General features: G+C 36.8%; 2 protein-coding genes across 3 annotated transcripts in view; one reads left to right on the top strand and one right to left on the bottom strand.

The window, feature by feature from the left end:
• Positions 1–127: 127 nt before the first annotated feature.
• cdk7 (cyclin-dependent kinase 7) lies at positions 128–4,670 on the bottom strand. The gene is made up of 12 exons (XM_057353520.1): positions 4,549–4,670; positions 4,301–4,360; positions 4,124–4,157; positions 3,955–4,022; positions 3,798–3,866; positions 2,867–2,977; positions 2,642–2,760; positions 2,452–2,551; positions 2,261–2,347; positions 1,927–2,076; positions 1,704–1,848; positions 128–1,280 (listed from the first exon to the last, which is right to left on the bottom strand). Exons 1-12 carry the CDS (start codon positions 4,612–4,614, stop codon positions 1,252–1,254), a joined length of 1,038 nt encoding a protein of 345 aa, XP_057209503.1. The 5' UTR covers positions 4,615–4,670; the 3' UTR covers positions 128–1,251.
• A 3,586-nt stretch (positions 4,671–8,256) lies between these two features.
• The window catches only part of setbp1 (SET binding protein 1), a 73,049-nt gene continuing 57,503 nt past the window's right edge, over positions 8,257–23,802 (top strand). The window contains exons 1-3 of one of the 2 annotated variants that reach the window (XM_057353499.1): positions 8,257–8,840; positions 12,074–12,239; positions 22,576–23,170. In XM_057353499.1, coding sequence (XP_057209482.1) covers positions 22,700–23,170 — 471 coding nt within the window. In that variant the 5' untranslated portion in view covers positions 8,257–8,840; positions 12,074–12,239; positions 22,576–22,699. The remainder of the gene's footprint in view (positions 8,841–12,073; positions 12,240–22,575; positions 23,171–23,802) is intronic. The other variant, XM_057353491.1, reaches the window with a different exon arrangement.

Raw genomic sequence — 23,802 nt, forward strand, 5'->3', positions numbered from 1 at the left:
TCCAAAATATGCTAAATAATTAATGCCGTCATGACAATTTGGATATTATGCTTGTATAGCACTATTTTTTATTTGTGGTTGGGGCCCACTAGGGTTTTAAATAAGACAAAACAAGCATTATAATAAGCCATTTTAAAATAAAGATATTGGTTTAATTATTATCATAACAAATATACATATTTATAGTTATGCCAAACTTTACAACATTTTATGGTGTAGAATTGTGGTTGGACCTTCAAAAATGGTCGTGGACATAAGGCACTTATAAATGACAGAAATGTAGAAGTATTTACAATAGTAAATATTTTAGCTCACAATATGCTCCATAAACGCAAGACGTAATTGTTTTTTTTTTACATTTTCTAAAATATCACTGACTGTATCTCTCTCCATTGTATTCCACTTAGAAACTTGCATGTATGTGTGATGTCACTATTTGGAGGTGGAGTTGTGGTGGTGAAATGAAACCAATTTACTAAAGGGATAGTTCACCCCAAAATTCTAAAATCTTTTATTCCCCCTCATGTCTCAGTGTTTCATTCAATAGGGGTTCATGTTGATTGGTTACCAAATGTTTTGACAAAATATATTTTGTTCTGCAAAAGAAAACCACACAGGTTTGGAATGGCATGAAGGTGAGTAAATGATGAAAGAATTTTAATTTTTGGGTACTATGGCCAAGGGCTGTTTGGTTTTAGCATTCTTCCAAAATATATTTCTCTGTGTTCATCAGAACAAAGAAATTCATAAAGATTTGGAACAACTTGAGGGTAAGTAAATGAAGACAGTATTTTTAATTTTCGATAAACTACTGGATAAACCATGATCCATTGGAGAGATGATGCTGTCAGGGCTGTGACAACAGCACCTCCGTCAGGACTACAGATGCAGTGTCACACTAATAAAAATCAAACTGCCTCCGATGATTGTACATAAAAATTTAACTGATTATGCAACAGTATTGTATCCTAAGTTGAAATCTAAACTTACATACATTGTCTATGCACTCTTACGATAAATACTAAAAAACGTGGATGAGTACTGGATGTACTAAAACCAGGTGATTTGCAAAATGCCAACAAAAACAACATATCTTTTCTATTTTTTATAATTTAATTTTTATAGTACATAAAAAAATAATTCAACTTATCGTCACATAAATACGGCCATTCTGTAACAGTTCAATGCACTGTTAGGCAAAGCAATTACTATTCACAGCAGAATTAGGGGCCACAAAAATATCTGAATCACTCAGAACACCAACTTCTTTTTAAGGGTACCTGCGAAAAGGAAGAGATATAAAATGATCATTTTAGAAACAAATTGAAAACCGACATGCAATTAGATGTATTGGTAACACTTTACAATAAGGTGCTATTTGTTAACAATTAGTTAATGCATTAGCTAACAATGAACAACACTTCTACAGCATTTATTATTATTAATTCGTGTTAATTTCAGCATTTACTAATACATTATTAAAATCAAACGTTGTCACAGTTAACATTAGTTTATGCACCATGAACTAACATGAATAACCGTATTGACATGAACTAACATTAACAAGCATTAATAAATGCTGAAAAACGAAATTGTTCATTGTTAGTTAATGTAAGCTAATGCATTTACTACTGTTTACTAATAGCACCTCATTATGAAGCGTTACCGATGTTTTGTTTTGCAAGTTTGTGCGAGATTCTCACCTTGTTCAATGGTGTCACGTTTTCTCTTAATTCCTATCAACAGGTTCTCTTTCTCTTTCAGGGCCTCTGCTGAAGAGTTTGGTCTGGGAAGCTGAGGTCCTGGAGTTGGTCCTGGTCTATTGCTGAAATATTTCATCTTCAAAGCCTGAAACAAGAACATTTTCAATGAAGATGCACTTTCAATGACGATGGCTCTCCATATTACGATTAAAGAATGAATCACCTGTGAAGCTGTGGTGCGTGTGCCGGGGTTAAAGGTAAATAAACGCTGGAGGAGTTCCAGAAGGTCATCACCAGCTGCACTGAAGATGTGTTCCAGTGGTGTGCCAGGAAACAGTTTAAATGACACATAGTCTGGGAGACTGGACATCCCCTGAAACAAAGAGCAGCACACATGTTAAATCACAAATATCATCCGTCATCATTGCGTTCATGTGTTTTGGAGGAGGCGTGCTCTGAATGGAAAGCTCAATGCTAGTGTACTATATTGTTAGCTTTTGTGAAATCGTCTACCGTTCCTTTCACACAACAAGATTTTAACATCTTATACAACTCACTGGCCATGTCTCCTCTGTAGGCGTTCCTAAAGCTTCAAATATCTTCGTCAGCTGGTCCAAATCGGAATCGCCGGCTATAAATGGTACCTGGACAAAACCAAAACAATTCCTAAAGCGCATGAAAGGCTATTTAGAACAGACAGTTTAAAAAGTCAACTGGTTACATGAACGCTTTAAAATCAGATACTCACTCTGAGCAAAAGCTCAGCAAGAATGCAGCCAACTGCCCACATGTCCACACCAACACCATACATCCTAGCACCAAAGAGCAGCTCTGGGGCACGGTACCATCTGAAAAGTACCACAAATCGTTTATAATTTTGCTATTGAAGCGAGCCTAAAAACAATCTACAACAAACTTTGCTGTAAACCACAACAAACCTGGTCACTACTTGATGTGTATATACTCTGTTGGGACTTCCAAATGCTTTGGCCAATCCAAAATCAGCAAGCTTCAAGACTCCATTTTCATCCAGTAGCAAATTATTGGGCTTCAGATCCTAAAAAGGAAATGAACAAGAATAACAGGAGGTGACAATGAACTCTAGTTTTGAGAATATGTACTTGGTACTACATTAAATAAGGTAACATATCCGAGAGTGGTACCCTGTGGAGGATCCAGTGACTGTGCATGAATTCTAAACCTTGTAGTGTCATTAGAATGTATGCCTTGATGTTGGCTGGGGTCAATAAAAGACTGGTGTCCTTTATGATGACCTAAAACACATCATGGTACAATTTAACATAAGTATGCATTTAACCATTGATAACGTATTCAAATTCACATCTATGGAACATGGAAGCACAAACATTAGGACTGAAAAACAAACAACTTCACACAATAGACTTTGTCCCTTAAAGGCATAGTTCATCCAAAAATGAAAATTCTGTCATCATTTAATCAGCCTCAAGATATTTCAAACCTGTATACACTTTATTGTTCCACTGAAAACCGAAGAAGATATTTTGAAGAATGTTTGTAACCAAACAGTTCTGGGGCACCATAGTTATTAGTCTTGTTTTTATTTTTTTTTTATGTTGCTATATAAGATTAATTATATTAATTTGATCATTTTAGTGCTTTAAACTTATTACAGTTTATTTTTGAAGCAACATTTCAATTTTTCATTATTTCTAGTTTTCCAATCATTTTTAGGTCTATAGTTAATTTAATTTCAATGAACAGAAACATTTTCAAAGTTTTAATTTTAGTGAACTAAAATAACCTTGTGGGGCACCGTTGACTTCTATAATAGGAAGCGAATGTACTATGGTAGTCAATGGTGCCCCAGAATAGTTTGGTTTCCCACATTATTCTAAATATCTTCTTTTGTGCTCAACAGAACGAAGATATTTATACATATTTGAAACAACATGAGGGTGAGTAAATGATGACAGAATTTGCATCTTTGGGTAATCTTTAATGCTTTGATTCTATTCATGTAGATGATTTGTTGGAGAATACTAAAATTTTGCTGGAATTAACTGTAAATTGAGTTTGGCAATTACAATGGAATAAATGCAATTGTAACGTTACCTCGAGATCAGTCTCCATATAGTCAAAGACGAGACTGATGTTGGACTTATGACCGAACGCATCCAGGAGCTTAGACACAAACAGGGAATTGCTATGTGTCAGTTTATTAAACAGAACATCAAAGACTCATCATATAGGCATAAGACACATCACTTACTCCAATAATATTTGGATGACTGAGTTCTTGCAACAACTTAATCTCTCTTAGAGCTGTTCTGTTGATGCCTGGAAGACAGAAAAACAAGTGTAAGCCTCCAAATGAACATGCAAAAATTAAAGTAAAATCTGAGATAACCCTCAAAGGATGTAAAAAAAGAACCACACACCATCTTTGGCCTCTGTTCTGTGTCCTACTTTAATCTGCAAAAATTAAACGTACCTTCAGGAATCGTATAACATAATAGTTCCATAGTATGAAATAAAATACACATGGCAAAATACACAACGACCTAATACCAAATGTGAAAAGGTGACAATGTGATGCGAAGTGATGGATTTCTTACCTTTTTGATGGCAACAATGTTGTCTGTAGTTTTGTCTCTAGCTTTGTACACAGTTGCAAACTGCAAAATGATGGCAAAACATTATTTCTTTGGACTGCGCTATAAGATTATATTGCACTTGCAGAATATACTGCAGCAGCACACTAACAAGACAACAAGCTCATCTATAGACAGTTCACGCAATTAAACCGAAAACAAGTCAGAATGTCTTGACCAACAACAGTTTAGAAATAAGTTATGTCGTTTACCTGTCCTTCACCCAGAAAGTCCAGTTTCTCATAGCGCTTTGCTCTAGTCTTTACATCTACTGCCATGATGATGACTGAAGAACTGCTCTTTGTGAAGGCACACTTCCTGCTTTGTTAAAGAGCAGTTTAATCTTCCGTTTCAAATAAAAGTCCCTCACGTTGAATGGAAGCTTCAATAAAATATTATTTATATGTATATATATCCGTTATATTTATTTTTAAATCCTTTTTTATTGTGCATTCCAATTAATATCAATCAAACTGCAGTTGGTTTGTTTTTATCTAAGCCACAATAACTAAAAAATACAATAAAACACAATAAAAACATGATAACATAATAAAATACATGGTTTTTTAAACATTTTAAAAACGGAGTTATCTCATTTTAGAAACAAACTCTTCATATATATAAGTTCCCACTTAAATATAATGTGTTTATTCAAATTGTTCTATAAATAAAATAAGTTGTGCTACCAAGCTGCAAAAATAGACGTCATAGTTTTTATTATTTCTTTAGATTTGAATTTACTTTGATTATTATTATTTTTCTTATTGTCTTAGTCGTAGGACAGTAAATATGCATGCACTGAAAACTTATGCCTCTCTAGTGTACAATAAACAACTGCTTGCTGCAGGGGGCGCTGTTGTCAATGTGAAGACACGTGCGCCTGCATTATTGCATGAACATGATAGTTTTGCATGTATTTTGAAAACAATCTCTTTAAAAAAATTACAGATATACCTGGTGGCATCTAAGCAGTTTTTTTATTCAATTTCTTTCCTCCTTTTGAATTATTCCAATATATAAATACTGGGCAAATGTCAAAGTTCTAGTTCTTTTCGAGATATGGTATGTCATCTTTAATACATTTGTTCAACAGGTTGGTTCACAAAGCATATTAAATGATTGCTCAGTAGAGCACACTGATGATACATTAATATTACTGTCAGGACACAATTAAAAACATTGACAATTAAGATCCAGACCAATTAAATAGCCTCTTTAATGTGTTATCCATGTACATGGATATTTTAGAAGTGTATCAATAATGACAGCATAAAAAAAACTTGCACTCACAAGTTAGAAATCAAAGTATCAATATGATCAGTAAACATTTAAAGTGGCCATGTGTGTCAGGAGATCAGTTTAATACACTGTGCATTAGGTGTAATTATTATACAATTGTTTCTTTTAAAACAAGTTTCCCTTTGATGCCTTTTTGTTTGACTTGTTTACTGTACGCCTTTCTATCTCCATCAGAAGTTTCCCATCTCAACAGGAAGTGGTTTGTACAAGCTCTGTTCTTATGAAGACGCCCACTTCCTCTGACTTTGATAAACACATTTGTGGTTTGGTGCACAAACCCCATCAGATAAATTTTCTTTACTGCTGTTAAACCCAATGTCCCCAAATTACAGAATGATTTCTGGATGGTTTGATAATACGAAATAGAATTTAAGCCTAGTTTAAAACCTTGGTTAAGCTATTTTGAGACCGAACATGTCAGTAGCAACCTAGAAAAAAACAATAAAGACTTTTTTGACTCGAAATGAGAGATGCAACACATTTGTTCAGTTTGTTCTGTGTTGTAATTATTCAGCACAGTAAAATACACAGGTTGACACATGGTTCGGTGTTAAAGGGAAGTCACTGTAACAAAAAAGATTAGTTGAAACAAATATGCTGTTTGGCTTTACAGCTTTGTTTCAGCCCTGAAAATGTTATTTTTAAACAATAAAAATAAATCATCGTTAAACAATGCATTACACAATAGCACCAGTGCCAAAACTGAGCCTTGAATGACATCTTTCATGATGCGGGACAAATCTTGAATTCTTTTGAGTATAATAACTAGCAGTGTTGGGTGTAACTAGTTACTAAGTAATTAGTTACTGTAATTTAATTACTTTCCCCTTGAAAATGTAAAATAAGGGTTTACACTATTTTTTTCTGTAATTTAATTACAGTTACTAGTTCTGATGTAATAAAACTAAATACTTTGTGTAATTCAGTATGTGTGTGCAAAAGTGGAATTGACATCTAAATTCAAAGTCTAACTTTAAAATCTGTGCTTTAATGTAAAATTTTCACATTTGTATGTGAATTAAAATGAATTAAAAGAGCAGTTTCATGTCTATCCTTGAATCACTTAACAAATCAAGGTTGATAGAGAATATAAAAAGCAATTAGTAATAAGTATTTAAATACTTTTTGGAGAGAGTGATTTGTACAGTAATCTAATTACACTATTGAATATGTAATTAGTAACTAATAATTAATTACTTTTTCAGAGTAACTTGCCCAAAACCGATAACCAGACATTGTATTTTGTATTTTTAAAGGATTTAACACTTGTCATGTGGACCTCAGTAAATGCTTATCTTCATCTAAAACTGCATCTATTGCAGTGTCATGTTTCAGTCATCTTGTTGTCTGTGGAGCACAAGATGATTCATTTCACAGCTAGCTTCAATGGCGACTTGATGAGGAAATATGATCATATCAAGTCAACACCCTCAGTCAGGACACAGAGATACAGAAACCCAGACTTGTGCAATTCAAACCTTTTAAAACATAAAAACATTTTGTGATGTGATATTGGATTTTTTGCAAATGAAATTAATGAACCTATTAAACAAGCCGTTATGTATTCTGCAACAAATGCCTCATGCATCTTGACATGTTGCGTCTGCTCAAGCGCTGTAGAACTAACACCCAAACAACCACATATTAGTGTGAGGAACAAACTGTACGTGAAAACCTCTCACCTATCAGTCGCTTCATATACCTAAGGTGTTCAGTCTCCCTTTCAGTCTTAAAGACCAATAAGCAAGTCTTTATATACATGCAACTCTTAGACAGGCTTATAAATGTCTAGGTCAGTTTTCATTGTGACATAAGAGCACTGTAGGCCATCCACTCAGACCTCTAAACTCCTTACATGCGGTATCCATGGCAACGTTTAGAGAAAAAAATGGATCCTCTTTAAATAATGGCCAGTGTCATTGATTTTCAAGGTTGACCAATGAGAACTATTTACTAACACAGTCAAGACATTGATTGGTCGTCAGGGGAGCAGATGCTGACCTCTATATTGAAGAGCTCTAAGAGTGTCATTATGTTCTCTCTCGATCAATATAACGCTCAGATATAAACACCCATCCTGTCTAAAGGGCTAAAAGAGGTGAATAATGCGGGTCGTATAAGTGATGACAGTTCAGTAATAAATATGCTTTGTTTAAATCTAATACAGTTCTCGTATTGGCTCACATTTACTTTTACATGCGAGTTGGCAAGCTGTGCAACCAAAACTATGCCAACTTAAATCATATTTTAAGTGGCCGATATATAGTCCTAACAGTTCACTTTGAGAAAGATGTAGATCAGTCCAATTAAATTATTATCAGGTAATGATATCACATAAAAAAATGGAAAGCATGTGTACTGCGTATGTTATCAACAATCTGAATTTAATGGATGTTAAGCAAAAATATAGCTTTTAGCTTCAGTATAAAAGAAATGTCCTTTAGACACAGATAGATAGATAGATAGATAGATAGATAGATAGATAGATAGATAGATAGATAGATAGATAGATAGATAGATAGATAGATAGATAGATAGATAGATAGATAGATAGATAGATAGATAGATAGATAGATAGATAGATAGATAGATAGATAGATGTGTTCAACGGCAGGGGGCGTCGGTGAGTGCTCTGAACGCGACAGGGTCAGTCAGACTCAGCGCATTTGCTGAGAGCAGAGCACACGCTGCACACAGGTCATTATCAGAAACAACTGCGGGAGTCCACAAGAGTCACATCACACTTGTGTCCGATCAAACGCGTCCCGAAACAGATCTGGTATATTCCTGGATATTTGTCCCGCGCGGCTGATCGGGGCCGGTGTGTCATCTAAAGCGGGACTTTGGATATTATTAAGGATCGCAGGAGCAGATTTGTTTTCTCCGCAGTGGGAAGGCTCGTTCCACCCCCGACTCTGATGATTTGAGAGGGAAGCAATGCAGCGCTCTGACTGTGGGTCCATATTCCTCCTTTAACCAGCGCTCAATCTGAATCTGCAGTCGCGCGCTTTCTTTCTCTACGCGCATCGACTACAAATCAATCGATCTTGTTGTCGGTGTTTTTGTAGTGAAATCTCACCTGACGCCATTTTTATGCGTTTGCTCGAGTTTGATGGATTGTAAAGTGCTTGTCATCTGAATGTAAGTGGATGGATTTACTCTAACAGTTAGACTTCAGCAGCAGCAGCAGGCGCTACAGAAATGGGTGAGTTTACCTCAGCGTCCCAGTCTTGGCATTGCATTTATCAGTTTACATGTTTTTGTAATATATATCGTGATTTAGTTAAGCGGCGTCAAAAGCTATATCCTGTGACATTAAATGAACTAAAATAAAAATCTGGTTTGGATAAAAAAAACGTCTGGAGCTCTTCTGGTAGAAAACTTCTGCAGAGCTCCATCTTTATTAAAAGCGCAGTGCAACGTTAACGTACCTTTGCACGACAAGCCTGAATGCATTTTATTTGCTTTAATAAACAAAATCTACATACCCATCGATAAGTTTGACGTGTCACAGAAGGCGAATGTTCATTTAACATTTGCTAAAGGTACACTTTCTGAGAGCATACCGTGTGCTGTGTGATCTGATATATATCGTGCTTACAGAAATGATTCAGTCTTCAGTGTAATTTACGGGTAATCGTGGCCATGCATCGTTTTCCCGCTGATAGAGAGTAGGCGTGTGTTTGCAGTCAAGCGCCTATAGTCATTTTCACTATAAGCCACTGTGTAGGCTGCTTTCCATGTCACGTACTCATTAGACGTCGGCGGTGTCTCAAAACCTTGCAAGTTAACATTTTGGGGCATCAGGGACGAGTTCTAACGTCCTTGCGTGCGTACTGTGACGTCTAGAAATGCTGTCAAGTAGGCTGCTCACTAGGTTTTGAGACGCGTCAGTGGTTCGGTGTGTAATGATGAAACTGTTGAGTTGTGTGATTCGGTCATTCGGATTTGGTCAAATTCACATTTGCTGACATTTTCAAAAAACTGGATGTTATAAAACACACAATTAATTATGAATGATCTTCATTTAAAACTTGTCAGACCTTAGTGTTCTTTGATTGGGTAAAATCCTTCCCTACTACCAGAAAGGGGAGGGGTTTTAGATTGACTGTTGCAGCATCTTTGACTTCAAACTCAAGTTCTGTATGCTCATTAGGGCTGGGTAAAAAATACTGATTCTTCGATTTTAATCGATCTTCAATTTAACGAAACAATTTCGATTCGGGAAATCCCGAAGCACTTTATGTTTAAAGGCAATGACGGCAAAGGTGAGGTCGACAAAACAACTGTTGTTTGAAAGTTGTGCCCGCAAGAGCTACGATTTTGCAAAAAACCTACGAAATCACCTGTCGAGATGTCAACCTGACGCGATATCTGGTTAATGCGATTCTGGACAGCAACGGCTAGACGTTGCTTTTGCCTGCAAATTACAGTCAGATTCACCTCGCACTAAGAAAATAACTGACGCTATAGTAATGCTGATTTGCAAGGATTTACGCCCATACGCGATAGTTGAGAACGAGGGCTTTCACAATCTTATCAATGTTTTGGAGCCGAGATACGCAATGGTGACACGCAAGGAGAGTTTCACGTTACCAGCATATATACTTAAATGTGGATTCCATGCCTGCAAAAGTAGCATTTTAATCTAAGTACTGATAACTAATCGATATTGAATCGAATCAAAATCGAAATTGAATCGAATCGAATCGAAACCGAATCGAATGCTCATGCATAGGGAGCTTATTTTTTGACAACTTTTACAGATTGTAGATGATAAAAATTTAATTTCTCAAGTTCATTAAAGGGAAATCACAAAACTGTGCAAAGTTAATCATGGTTTTATCACGGTAAAAGTGTAGTCACTAGGGCTGGGTATCGATTCTGATGTTCCGATTCGATTCCGATTCACAAGCTCTCGATTCGATTCTCGATTCGAGTCAATGATTACCCAGATAGCAAGCAACCATTGAATCAATGTTAAAAAATAGTTGATTTGTCAATGTTAATTGCATTGAATCGATATCACTTTTGCACCTGCAATTAATGTAGACATTTTTTTAGAAATTTAAACAAATCACCATTATTGTGATCAGGCAACTCTTTTACCACTTTCAATGTTTGCAGTAGTGCTTTAATAAGAACACTTATACATTGATAGAGAAAGAGATGTTTTGAAAAGTGTACTTTTAAACATGACCAGTTAAATAAAACTTAACATTAAAATACAAGAGTTAATATAATTGTGATTTGTTGAAATTTCAAACTTTTTTCAACATAAATTGCAGGTGCAAAAGTGATATTGATTCAACGCAATTAACATTGACAATTTTTTTTTAACATTGATTCAGTGGTTGCTTGCTATCTGGGTATAGATTTAATACAAATCCTATAGATTTTCTAAAAAAGATCAGTAAATATCACATTACAACGGTGAATTAAAAAATGAAATGAAGAGCCACAAACCTGTATATTAAACTTTAAAACACTTGGGTATATTGAAACAGAACAGTTATTTTAAATTTAAGATGCAGTATAACAAACAAAAATAGCGGCTGCAATCATGTGAACCGCTGCCTTTTATATGAAGGTGATGTTAAATTCGACAACACACCGGATCCCATGTTAATTAAGCAATGAATGAAGGATACTCCCGTTGTGTAACATCCACCCGTTGTAAAAAGAAAAGGGACATCTAGTGGATAGTAGTAGCAATAACATTAACGAAAATTAATGTTCAGTGCTTGTGTAAATATGCAAGAAAAAAAATCGATTCACAGCTTTTGAGAATCGATATTGAATTGATCCGTTTAAAAAACGATTAATCGATTTTTCAATTTTTTTGCCCAGCCCTAGTAGTCACCACGTTTTTTTTCTTTTGACGTATTTGTAAAACCATAATCGTAATACAAATATCATGGTTAATAATGTATGGTTACTGTAAACTATGGGCTGCCCCTTTGGTTGATTTTAGGGTTTGGTCAAAGACCATAACCAAGGCCTTGGTTGAGTTATTGATGACGTATGGTCAGTAATGAAAACCGTGTATAAGTGCTTAGCAGGGTAATACGTTTTGGGACAGTATAAGAAAGTAGTCCTTTTGGATGAGTAAGAACTGATAGAGCGTGCAAGTGTCAGAAAATGTCTTGATTTGAGCGCTGTAGTTCTGGCTCTGACTGTAGAGGTATTTCAAACTGGAAGAAGAACTGGTTGTATTGTAGGTCTTCATCATTTCAAAGAAAGCCAGTGGAAAAACCCAGGTCAGACGAGGAGACTTGCATTTATCAAAACGTAAACATATCTAGTTTATAGAGCGCTTGCCCACAAAAAGATTCCACAAAAGATATTATATCCATATATAGAGTATAGCGTTACACAAAAGAACCACAGTATTTGAGAAAAGGATAAATCCAAAGTGATGTTTATGTGTGTGAATAGGTCTCCCTCTGTTTCTGGCTATGGCTAGTTGCACTGGAAGATGGCCAAGTCCTGACAGGAGACAAAGGAAAGAAGGAGATATCCAAGGACATATCTAATTTTTGGCAGCCGTTCCAAACCAAATATCAGAACAAGAACACCTTTTGGCAGCAATCTGGAGGGGGAGGTGGGCAGTTTCAGTTTTTGACTACAGCCATTTTGTTTTCACTGCGGTTGAAATTCCTGTCTCTCCTCGGTTTTAAAATGTGCATTTTGGCAGGGATCCATTTGCTTTTGTCATAGAGGAAAACAAGACAGGGGCAGTTAGTCTTCTGTGAATTCAAGTGGGATTGACTGCGCATTTGAAAGATTTGCTGGAAACATTTGATTCGTTTTTAGGATGATCTTCATTGGCATAGTCAAATTTAGATAAAAGGCAATTGCATTGCAGTTGATCATGATATGATAAACATGTCACATTCTTTTTTTCCAACAGCTTGCATATCGCAAAATTGCAAAATGGCATAAAATTACATTGTAACCACATTTTGAAGTATACCTCTAAACCCATGAAAACAGTTCTTCTGCGTAGTAAACACCAACAAACCACAATCTCCACTTTGAAGTATGCAGTGTATGCAGACCTTAAATATTCATTGGGTTAAATCTCAGTCTTTTGCGGCCTTTTTGTATCCGTTGTTTAGATTTGGAGTAATTGGATTGTAAAGATATACCCAGCTCGTTCAACAGGGCAGACATGCCTCACCTTGTCTTATAAGTGTCATCTGTTATGGCGGTTTGGCCGGTCATGAAACTAGATTGGCCTTGACATCGACATCATGTTCTCCTATTCATTATAAACCTGCTGCTCTTACATCGGCGATTCGAGGAATTGGAAAAGAAAGCACATATTTTAGACATCAAACTTGGGAGCCTCATGCAAGCAGCGAGTATGCATATGTCCTACCTCTGGTTTAAAATACACTTTGTATAGCTTCCCAGAGCTACAGTACATATAGCGTGTATTCCAGCCGTGTCATGACAATTGATGTGTGCCTTGAACAAATGTGGCCGGGATTGCAAAGTTTCCGCTTGTAGATCTGCTAGGCATGTCAAATGTGCTGCTCCTGTGGGTGCCTCTGATGTAAGTCCGAGCAGACTCCTTATTTAATTTAACATGAGCAAAATTGAAGCTGTGATAGCTGGGATAGTACAGGGATAGTACAGGCTGTTCAACACGTTGACGTTTTGCGTGGTGCCGCTTGGGTTCTGGTGACCAAGTTTGAGTCTGGCTTGGGTCATTTTGTTATCCCACCCTCCTTGTAGACCTCCACAAAGAATCAATAACTGTTGAACAGTTTTAATTTAATACAGTTAATATACAATAAAATATAAATATAAATTGTTATATAACTCACATAGACTGGAAGTTAACTTCGGGCCAGGTGCGTGCGTCCGATGAAACCATCTATAGTGTTCTTCTACTAGACGTGTCGAGTGTATAGAAAGTGAGATCTAGTTTTACTTTGCATCAATCTTGTTCTGATGCAAAAAAACAAAGCTTTACTCGGTGCACACATCATCGGCTTTTGATTTCGGTTTTAGAGGGCCACTGCATAGCCAATTTTTTATGGCCCATGTAACTTTTAATTGACATGAATACTTGAGTTTTTTTTTGTGGCTGCAGAAAACAGGAAGTGCATCAACTTGGTTGGTAACAGTGTAAAACAAACATAAGTTATTACTTACAATTCTGTCTGCCTCATTATGGTTGAGAAAGATGATGATTTGACAACTTAAAGTTTCCTCTGTTTACCACGGTACCTCAGCGAAGTGTGAACACATGGTGCTTTGGCGAGGCTGTTTGTGAGTCTACCTCCAGCCTGTTCTCTTTTTATAGCCTTAAAAGGGACTGAGGCAGGGAGGATTCCTCTCACCACACAAGACACCAGCTACAGTTTGAAAAAGCAAACTGTGAAAGCTAAAAGATAAATGCTTTTTTTCTCCATACAAAGGAAGTCAGTGAGGACCAATATTGTTTGTTTACCAACATTCTTCAAGATATCGTTTTTGTGTTCTGCAGAAGTAAGTCATACAGGTTCGGAATGACATAAATCCATGGTTAAAAATGATCCAGATGTTTAACGTTTAGCATAATAAAACCATGTTTTTTTCTTAGTGGGAAAACATGAACACTTTAAATTTAAAAATGGCTGCATTCTACTTCATAAAACTGTACTGATATTTAGAGGTCGATGATCAATCGGGCCGATTTTTGGAATTTTTTAATTAATCGGCATCGGCCGGTTGTGCCGCAAATTAGGCCGATTAACTGGCAGGTGCATCTGTGAGCATCTAAGCGTTGTTGTGGAACACATGACGCTGCCTCTTGTGGCAAACAGATTACCACCGGCATAACACTGTGATGTCCCTCTGCCTGCTAACTTTTTAACTACCTGATAACTTCACAAGAAAACGCTAAGACTTCAATTATTTTTATCCTTCGTTCTTAATCTAGCCTTGTATATTTAATTGATTAAATATGATGCTGCTTGAGAATGCGAGTAACTTTTTGGAACTCTATTGTTAGCGAGCCTTCAACCACATAGTTTATGCTACATGTATGCACGGGTACCAAAACCTGGTAACGAGCCCAGCGGCTAAATTATTACCGTAGTCCCCATTGTACAGCTAGACAAACTCAGACATTATCTATACTGTTTCTGTACCGGAAAATTTATCTCCCTCTGAGGCTGCGTGTGTGACCGAGCAACTCGCACTCTGCTGCCATAAACTTCTGGCTGTGGGTCGGACTCTGTTTATACTTGTTATTAAGATGCGTTTTGGTCGATCTTTCTATCAAATGGACGAAAGAAGTGCACACAATTTACGTATGAACGCGACCGGGGCAGATAAACATACAGAGAGAAGCGGTTTTTATTTCTGCTCTTGACAGCCGCGAGACACGCTGAACACTGTGAGTGTGTGTTAGAAATCTGAAACGGACAGAAAACATTGTGCTTGCTTAGTACATTTTTCGTCATTATCCAAACTTTTAAGTCTTCAGCCAAAGTTTAAATCCAGACTTGTTGTTTCCCCTCGTTTACGCATTATGTCCGTAGGCGGTCTTTTGTGGCTGTTTAAATGCATTCGACCACAAGAGCGTCTACTTTCCTGTCAGGCTTTCTACTGTCCTATAAAATAGAAAAAGGCTAAAAGCTAAATATAATTAAAAACGCAGTTATGAGCAGCAGGCTGTGTAATATGAGAGATTTTTTTTATTTGTTTTCACTTAGATTATGACCATTTGATTTACAGCAGTGTCTGCCAACAAACATAAACAAAAAGCATGCTTCAGAACAGTTTGAGAAGGTGCTTAAAAGTTTTGAGCAATGTATTATTACTATGAATTAGACTGCTATCTTGTACCCTGCAATAAACACTTACTCAATCTTTCTCAATAAAGTGCACTGATTTGAAGAGACATGTTGTTCAATAAATGTTTAATTTAAGCAATATTCTGTATCACTTCTTATTACTTAACTGTTAGATTTTATGAGGTGAAGGTGGGAAGAAATCCTGGTATGTTAGCCTCTTATATATCTGCCATCGGCTGGCCTAATTCCTAAATATCAGCATCGGCCAGAGAAAAACCCATATCGGTGGAGCTCTACTGATATTTTAACATCAATAATTGTTATTAATTTTGAATCCTCTTTCACATTCATATTTTCAAGAAAATAGTTTAAATGTCATTCTGTAATAGTGAAACACACTTTACGCATTACGTCAGAAATGGATATTTGACCCGAATCCAAACTGAATGAGCCAAGTAAATTTTATCTTCTTGCATAACATAAAAGGTTGTACATGAGATAGATTTTCTTGTTCCATTTCATTTCATCATTAACCCAGTTGAGCTGATTTTGTGTAGCAAGATGATTTTGTTCAGATAATTGCCCCCCAATGCTCTGATCATTGAGACGCATCAAAAAAGAGGGCAGATCAGTATGTAAAGCCCCTCGAGGACAAGTGTCTGAATATATCCCCCCTTTGAGTCTGCCACAGGCTGCTTTGAGAGGAGAACCGATGGTCTGCTTGGGGCTTATTTGTGATAATAATAAACCTGTGTATGAGCCCAATGTTTTCTTACACAATTAGTGTGCAGTTAGCATCCCCGCTCTGCCAAACACAGAATTTTCTGTTACATAAACAGGGTGTTGGGGGTTTATTGTGTAAGGGCAAGTAGTAAGAGCATTACGTTTGTGGGTGTATGGATTAAACTTACACAATCGCACAGTCAAGAAATCTCTCGTCTGGGAATGTGTGAATGAGTCGACCAGAGATTGTGTAAAAAATGGATGGTCCTTTCACAATGATAGGCTTTTATGGACGATTGCTGTTTATTCTGAATGATTTTAACCGCCTTGTTGCATCAGGAAACTATTGTTGTTGTAGACGAACCAAAACATAAGCATGGTCGGTGTCATTGAAGATTTATGAATGGCTGGGTTTGAGTCAGCAGCACGGGCTGGAATGTGAATCATGCCATTTTGACTGTCATAACATGATGGATAGATAGAGCTGTTTAGTCTAGCATGGATCCATGCCGCCTTACGATAGCTGCAGTTGTTTTCATGATGGATAGATAGAGCTGTTTAGTCTAGCGTGGATCCATGCCGCCTTACGATAGCTGCAGTTGTTTTCAGAAGCCTCTCATCTGTCAACTGTCTGGCTGTTGAAAGGGTAAATGACACTGAGCTTTGTCTGACAACAGGCCAACTGCAGATGAGGGACTGAGCTTGTCTTCTAACCCTCAGTCGATATACATCAATACTGACATCACACGGCCGACGCTCAGGGAACGCATCCCCAAAATAGAAAGGAGTTATTTAAAGGTTTAGTGCTTAAAGATCACGATAGACCCCTGTTGTCAACTGGCTAAGAGTGTCTCCGGGCCTTGACACAGGTATGACATACAGTGTTTCGGCTTTGGGGGTGTGTGTGGTCTCTATATTTTTTTGCGGCGGAGGTCCGGACAATGCTTTTTTTAACAAATAATATTTAATCAGGCCATTTATTTTATATTCTGATAGCCACACTGGTAACTGATAAAATGTGTTGTAGGTAGGGCTGTCACGATTATGAAATTTGACTGACGATTAATTGTCTAATAAATAATTGCGATTATGACGATTCATTGTCTGTTTTAGGGCTTTGGCGATTATGACGATTACTTGTCTGTTTTAGGACTTTGGCGATTATGATGATTAATTGTCTGTTTTTGAGCTTTGACATTTAATTCTCATACATTTTTGATTCAGCGATTGAAACGACCATATTGTTCTGAATACAAGACTATGTTTTTTTCTTGGAAATACATCGGAAAAAATTGGGTCATCATATATTTAAGGTTTAGGCTTTTACCTGTGCGGTTGTATTTGCAAGACTACAATAAAATTTTACTTGTGTATTAGTGAAATTTTGGTAGACTGGTTTTCACACTGAGATTTGCTTAAAAAAACCTAAAACATATACAAATTACCTGCAGTACAATTTAATATTATTTAAGTACGCAGATGCACTACAGCTCCCCCTAGTGTCTTCTATAGAGATGTGCAATAATTGCGATGATCTGAAACCATCGCGATGAGATCAAACAATCGCGATGAGACGATTATTTAATAATCGTGACAGCCCTAGTTGTAGGCTCTGGTGCTGAAGCGAAGTCCTAGTAGTCTATTTGAATATTTAAAAAACTATTGACAACAAATGTAACGACTGAAATGAATTTATCATGAGAAGTACGTACAAAGTTACTAACAAGTAGCCTTTCCATGCCATTCATACTAGAACTGATTCTAAATAATCTTTCTGATTAAAAAATGATTCATTATGAAATGCTCTTAACATGCTGATTTTTAATCCTTTTATTATCATTAATGCTAAATGTAGATACAAGACGTTATGTTTTATAATCTGTCACAAACAGTAAACTGACTGACAGCTAAAAACATTTTTGTTTACTTAAGCGGTATAGTAAAAGTGTCTTATTTATTTACCTGCTCTTGGTGTCTGCAGGTCTTTATATGTGGCGTAACGTGTGAATCACGATATATATCGCCCAGCCCTAGGCAGGAGGTGCGGTTGGAGGGGCGGGGCGCCCCCCTAAAGCAATGGTAGGGGAAACACTGACATAACACGGATATGTCATCAGTCTGAGCCAATCAGAATTATTTTTAGGACTTGTTGTGAAGTCAGCGGATTACGTCATTTCTAATTGTTAGTTGCATTTTGGGTCGGAACGTTAAAACCTAGCTAGGTCAGCACGATATTGAAAAATAATGTAATATGCAATAACTTGCTAAATGATATGCATGTGATAAAAAATGCTAAAAGTTTGTAAAATCAATTTAAATTATATTACAATAATAATTGTGTATTATGAAAAAGGAAAGGATATATATTGATTGTTTCACGATGTTTTCACGAAGTTGTTTTGTCAAAAGTGTACTCTCTTTACATATTTATTTGTACTTTTTTGTTACATATCTTGTCATTTTTATCTATAAGTGCACTGGAAGCTTCTGTCACTAAGACAAATTCCTTGTGTGTGTAAAGCACATTTGGCAATAAAGCTCTTTCTAATTCTGATATGACATCTGTTTAATCTGATTAGGTGACCTACGTCAACATGTATAATTCTTTTTCTATTTTGTGTTTTTACTGCGTTAAGTTCTCTCTTAGGGAATACATTCTTAAAATAAATTTGTTATTTGAATTTCAGTAAAAAAAATTCTGAAATATTGTTATACAGTTGTAATTGTGAATCCAGTATTGTGCATCGTATGGTAAAATGAGACCCCTAACAACCAAAATACACGTTTGTCATTCTTTCTGGGAAAAGAAAGCATCACTATCTCTTTCTCACTGCTATTTGCATTGTCCTAAAATATTGTCTATGTAAAGTACATTCACAGTGTTTCCCACAGAATTTTGTGAGACTCTGGGGGCTAAATGTATTTTCCTCTTTGGGGGTTCGGGGGCAAGCTCCCCCAGAAGAAAATGTTGCATATTTTAAAGGTAAATGCTGCAATCTCGTGCATTTTAAGAGCAAAATTAAGTGATTCAATCTGTAAAGTATAAAATAGCTATAGTAGTAATTTAATCATTGGCTCAATAGATATAAATGGTGATAATAGGGCACAACACATGGTAAAATGGGAGTTCACAAACAGTCAAAAAATTTAGAGCATGAGCCATCAAAAATGAACAAAAAAGTGTTTGACAGTTCAACTAATTTATTTATTACCATATATTAAAACGCGGGCCGGGCATCAGACCTTTTTTCGCTGTGCCATTGTCCCACTCCCCCGCATGGCAGTATCACTTTACTATCCGGACCAGAGCATGCATACATTATTATGATTCGGCAACTGTTTAGAGTTAACCCATAAGAAAAGCACACACTGTCTCAGCACAACAAAGTTGTTAAAGAGTACATAACATGAGATCATGAAAATTACATTTCATGCAGTGTGTAATGTTGCCGTGTTTGAAAGTAAGCAGTCTGCCAAGTTGTAAATCCGATTGTGAATGAAGTTATTGGCTTGGAAAAAAGGGAGTCGACTCTGAATCACGTAATCGAGTCGTCCCTAGTCCGATTCACGAACCTCCGCGGATTTACATCACTACATATAGTGCCCCCCTATGTTTTGCTAGGACTGCCCACGAAAACTCTTCTCCCCCAAACACTGTAGCTCGTGAGCCTCATTCGCTATAAACCAATCACAGCAGACTAGACCATCTGACCAATCACATCAGACTAAGCTAGCGGAAAGGAGGGGATTAGACAGATGAATAGCGGAACGAATCATTTGAGAGTCAGTCAAGAAGTAAGGTAAGAGTAACTGCCTATTATTACGAAATAATAATGTTTTTACAATGTACAGTGTCTATGTATAAAAACTTGTTGTTGGACACTCCATAAACCAAAGTAGAACCTTAAACCTTAACCTTAAAAATTCCTAGTTATGTACTATTTAAGTTTGCGATTTATTATGTTATCAACTTTATCAGTCTATATCATAGTAACACGAGAGCAGGCTTTCTCCTGCGGTACACGCCGATCGGTCTGAGCAGTGCTGCTTGATGTCCGACAAACCAAATATATTGACACGTTTGGGACACGGTGACACAGGGCAGCTTTGTAATCGTGTGGCGCGCACCCGTATATATATTTTTCTTACTGCGACAGCCAAAGCTAAAGGAGGAATTTAAGCAGACTCATGCCCATCATGCATTCAAATCATTAAAATTGGCGTGTTTGGCAATCAAACTGCGTTCTTTGCCTGAGAAACAAACAAAAATACTCAAAACATTTTTCTAAACAAACCTAATAAAGAAACGAAACAAAATATAATTTACCATTAAAAACAAAACAAAACTATTTTAATGGTTGCAGCAGTTTCAACAGTATCATTCACATCATTAATTCAAATCCGCGTTTTAGCACAGTTAGCAATCAGACTATGCGTTCTGCACCTGGCTGAGCCACAAACAAAAAATACTCCAAACATTTTTCTAAATTAACTTAATAAAGAAACGAAACGAAATTTGAATAATTTGCCATTAAAAACAAAACGGAGCTATTTTAATTGCTGCAACTGTCGGACATGGGCCTTGCCAGGGCTTACATTTGAGGCCCGTGCAGGGCTCTAGCTTGAAGCACGATCGGAGCGATGTGGAAAGGGTTAAACTAAGACCATCATTATAAATGTCTTGTCATGGGTGCACATGAAGTGTACAGCTCCGTTGTGTTGACGCGCTGCTGATATTAAACGACAGAAATGGTGTTTGACAAATGTCGCTATATGCAGACTGCTATATTAGCTGGAAAAATATGGAAGCTGAACATAATGATGCTAACGCCATGAGGTAATGCTATCTGTATGCTCTGTCATACACTGATAAAATCATTTTTATACTGGTGGATAACTGCAGTGAATACTGAAACATTAGTTAGATTTTACTTACCTCAAACAATGTTGTATTCAGTATGGCTTGGCGACATCTCAAATCCTTGCCAGATCACATGTCTGCGTTTCAACCGCGAAAGCTGAAACATTAGCGAGCGAGCGTGCATTCATACAGTATGTGTTTGTGTGTGTGCTGCGCACATTACAGTGAAACAACAGAGATGGGGGCGCATTTCGTCTAGCTGTGAACAATGGCACAACAACTAAACAACGGTGCAGAATTCAACGTTAGAAATATTTATGTTGTTATAAGAATTTTTTTTTTCATTATAAAGTTATTGCAAACCATTGCCGATTTGTGATATTTTCAATATACTGTATATCTTGCAACCCGATTGGTAGACCCCGTTTGTCATAGCCGAAAGAGAGAATTATACTAGATTCATTCGGTAGCCCCATGTGATGCTATACATCTTGCTGTTAGAGGTGTTATATTAACCCTAATTGGGCTCTTCCAGGACTGCGGCTGCTCAGGTTGTGGTCTGATGTCTGGAAAGTGTTTATCACTGGGCCAGAAGCCTCATTTGTTGACTTTCACACCTTGACTAGGGTTACTCAGCTGACCACTAAAGCAAATGAGCTGGTCAGCAGTGTAATTACGGTGTCTGGGTTTCCGCTTGGATCCAGCGGTGGAGCCGTTTCAGGTTGAGGGAACTCCATCTTGATTAATTGGTGGTTTAACAGACACATTTGTCTTGTTCGGTTTTACTTTGCCTAATCAATGTAGAAATATGGTACAGAGAAAAAGTTTGTCATCGCTACGCTCTGTATGATGTAATAAAGAAGTACATGAAGACATTAATCTTAGCCAGATTTCCAATGACATGTAATTTGCTAGTAAGATATGGTTGAGATGTTTGATCATTCTGTTTAAATGCAATAAAAAGACATTTTTACTTCTTCAGGTGTGTAATGAAATGCTCAGCTTACGATTTAATATGATACACGATTCTAGGTTCACAATGGGATTTGAACAAATTTGAAGAAATTAAAGCTAAAATTCAAGTAATAAAAGTCTTTATTTCCAAAACATTTTTTTAATAACATTCGTTATCTTACTAAAGAAATTACAACTTTCAAGTATTAATTGAACCTTCTGCATGTAAATGAACAAAAATTAAAGAAAAATAAATTAATACAAATGAAAACTGAAAAATCTAAATAAATTTAAAAATAAAAATTAAGAATTAAAGACGGAATTTAGAAAGCCAAACCTTAAGAGATAACTCATTAAAGCAGTAAAAGCACAAAATAAAAGCAAAACATATAAACATTATTTATTTTCCCATGGGTCATATGTTTGCTGCTCAACCAATAGAATTAAACAGTCAAAATTCCATAGCGCTACTATACATACCGTACAAGTTGTATATAGATATAAAACACTCCTATGTTATATGGTTACATTTGACCCAGATATGTCTGGTGATGGATGCGTGTTTTAACTTGTTAATCGACTAATAATTTATTCTTTGTGACTTTCAGTTTCACCTGGGAAAAACTCCGCCTTCGTCAGATTCATAAGGTTCCGGAAGCAGTAGAGCCAAAAGCCATCACATCCCTCTCTGATTCAACTCAATCACCCTTGGACCGAACTTTGAGATCTTCAATGGAGCAAAGAGATCTTAACCGTACATCCCGGCCCAAAGGGAACGAGGAGTTCTTCTCCACTGTAACCACCATCAACAGAGCGGACCTCAGTGAGGTCGGTCTTCTCGCCAGTCCGATGAAGAGCCTCCCATTACCCTGCGAGCAGCAGGACCGTGACAAGGATGAAGACCTCGGCCTGGGAAAGGAGGTGGACGCCACCTACAATGTGGGAAGTGAAAGGTGGGCACAGGGAGATGGGTTGGACGATCAGGAGTTCTCCATCAAGGAGGCCAGTTTTTCAGAAGGCAGTCTGAAGTTGAAGATCCAAACAACCAAGCGGGCCAAGAAGCCTCCTAAGAACCTGGAGAACTACATTTGCCCTCCTGAGATCCGCATTACTATCAAACAGCCTGGGGAGCAGAAGGCCGGCAAACATGGCAGGAGCAGCAGAAGAGGGAAGGAGGAAGATAAAGGACCCCCCAGAAAGAGGGTTAGTCACCTTTAATGTTTTGAAAGGATGCTGTTTTCTTGTCCTGACTTTGTTGTGTTGATCTCATATTGTTATACTGTTATAACCAGTTTAAACTTTAGGCTATATACATTTTTTTGGGTGATAACAGTTGTGAGAGATAGAAGTGCAATCTGTTGACCATGCAAGCCATTATCAGATAATGAAATATGGAAAATATGTATTTCCATGCACTTCTATTAAGAAAATCTATGTGCTACACAACTAAATTGTGGCTTAGGGTCTTAAAGGAACAGTTCAACCAAAAATGAAAATTCCAAACCTGTATGTCTTACTTTCTTCTGCAGAAAACAAAAAGAAGATATTTTGAAGAACGTTGATAGTCAAACAACATTGACTTCTATTAACTTCCATTGCAGTCTTAGTCTTAGTCAAACTTTATTGTACGGACACTAAACCACTGAGACATTTCTTGAATTATCTTCTTTTGTGTTCTACATATAAAACATGTCATATTCATGTTTTGAATTGATCGACATCAGGTTGAATAAATGATGACAAAATATTCATGTTTCTATGAGCAATCCCTTTTAGAAATGAATTCTGATTCAGTTAACCTTGCAAGCTTGTTTCTAAGCAAATGCACAATTTAT

This window comes from Triplophysa rosa, linkage group LG2, assembly GCF_024868665.1.
Source record: "Triplophysa rosa linkage group LG2, Trosa_1v2, whole genome shotgun sequence".
Classification (NCBI taxonomy): domain Eukaryota; kingdom Metazoa; phylum Chordata; class Actinopteri; order Cypriniformes; family Nemacheilidae; genus Triplophysa; species Triplophysa rosa.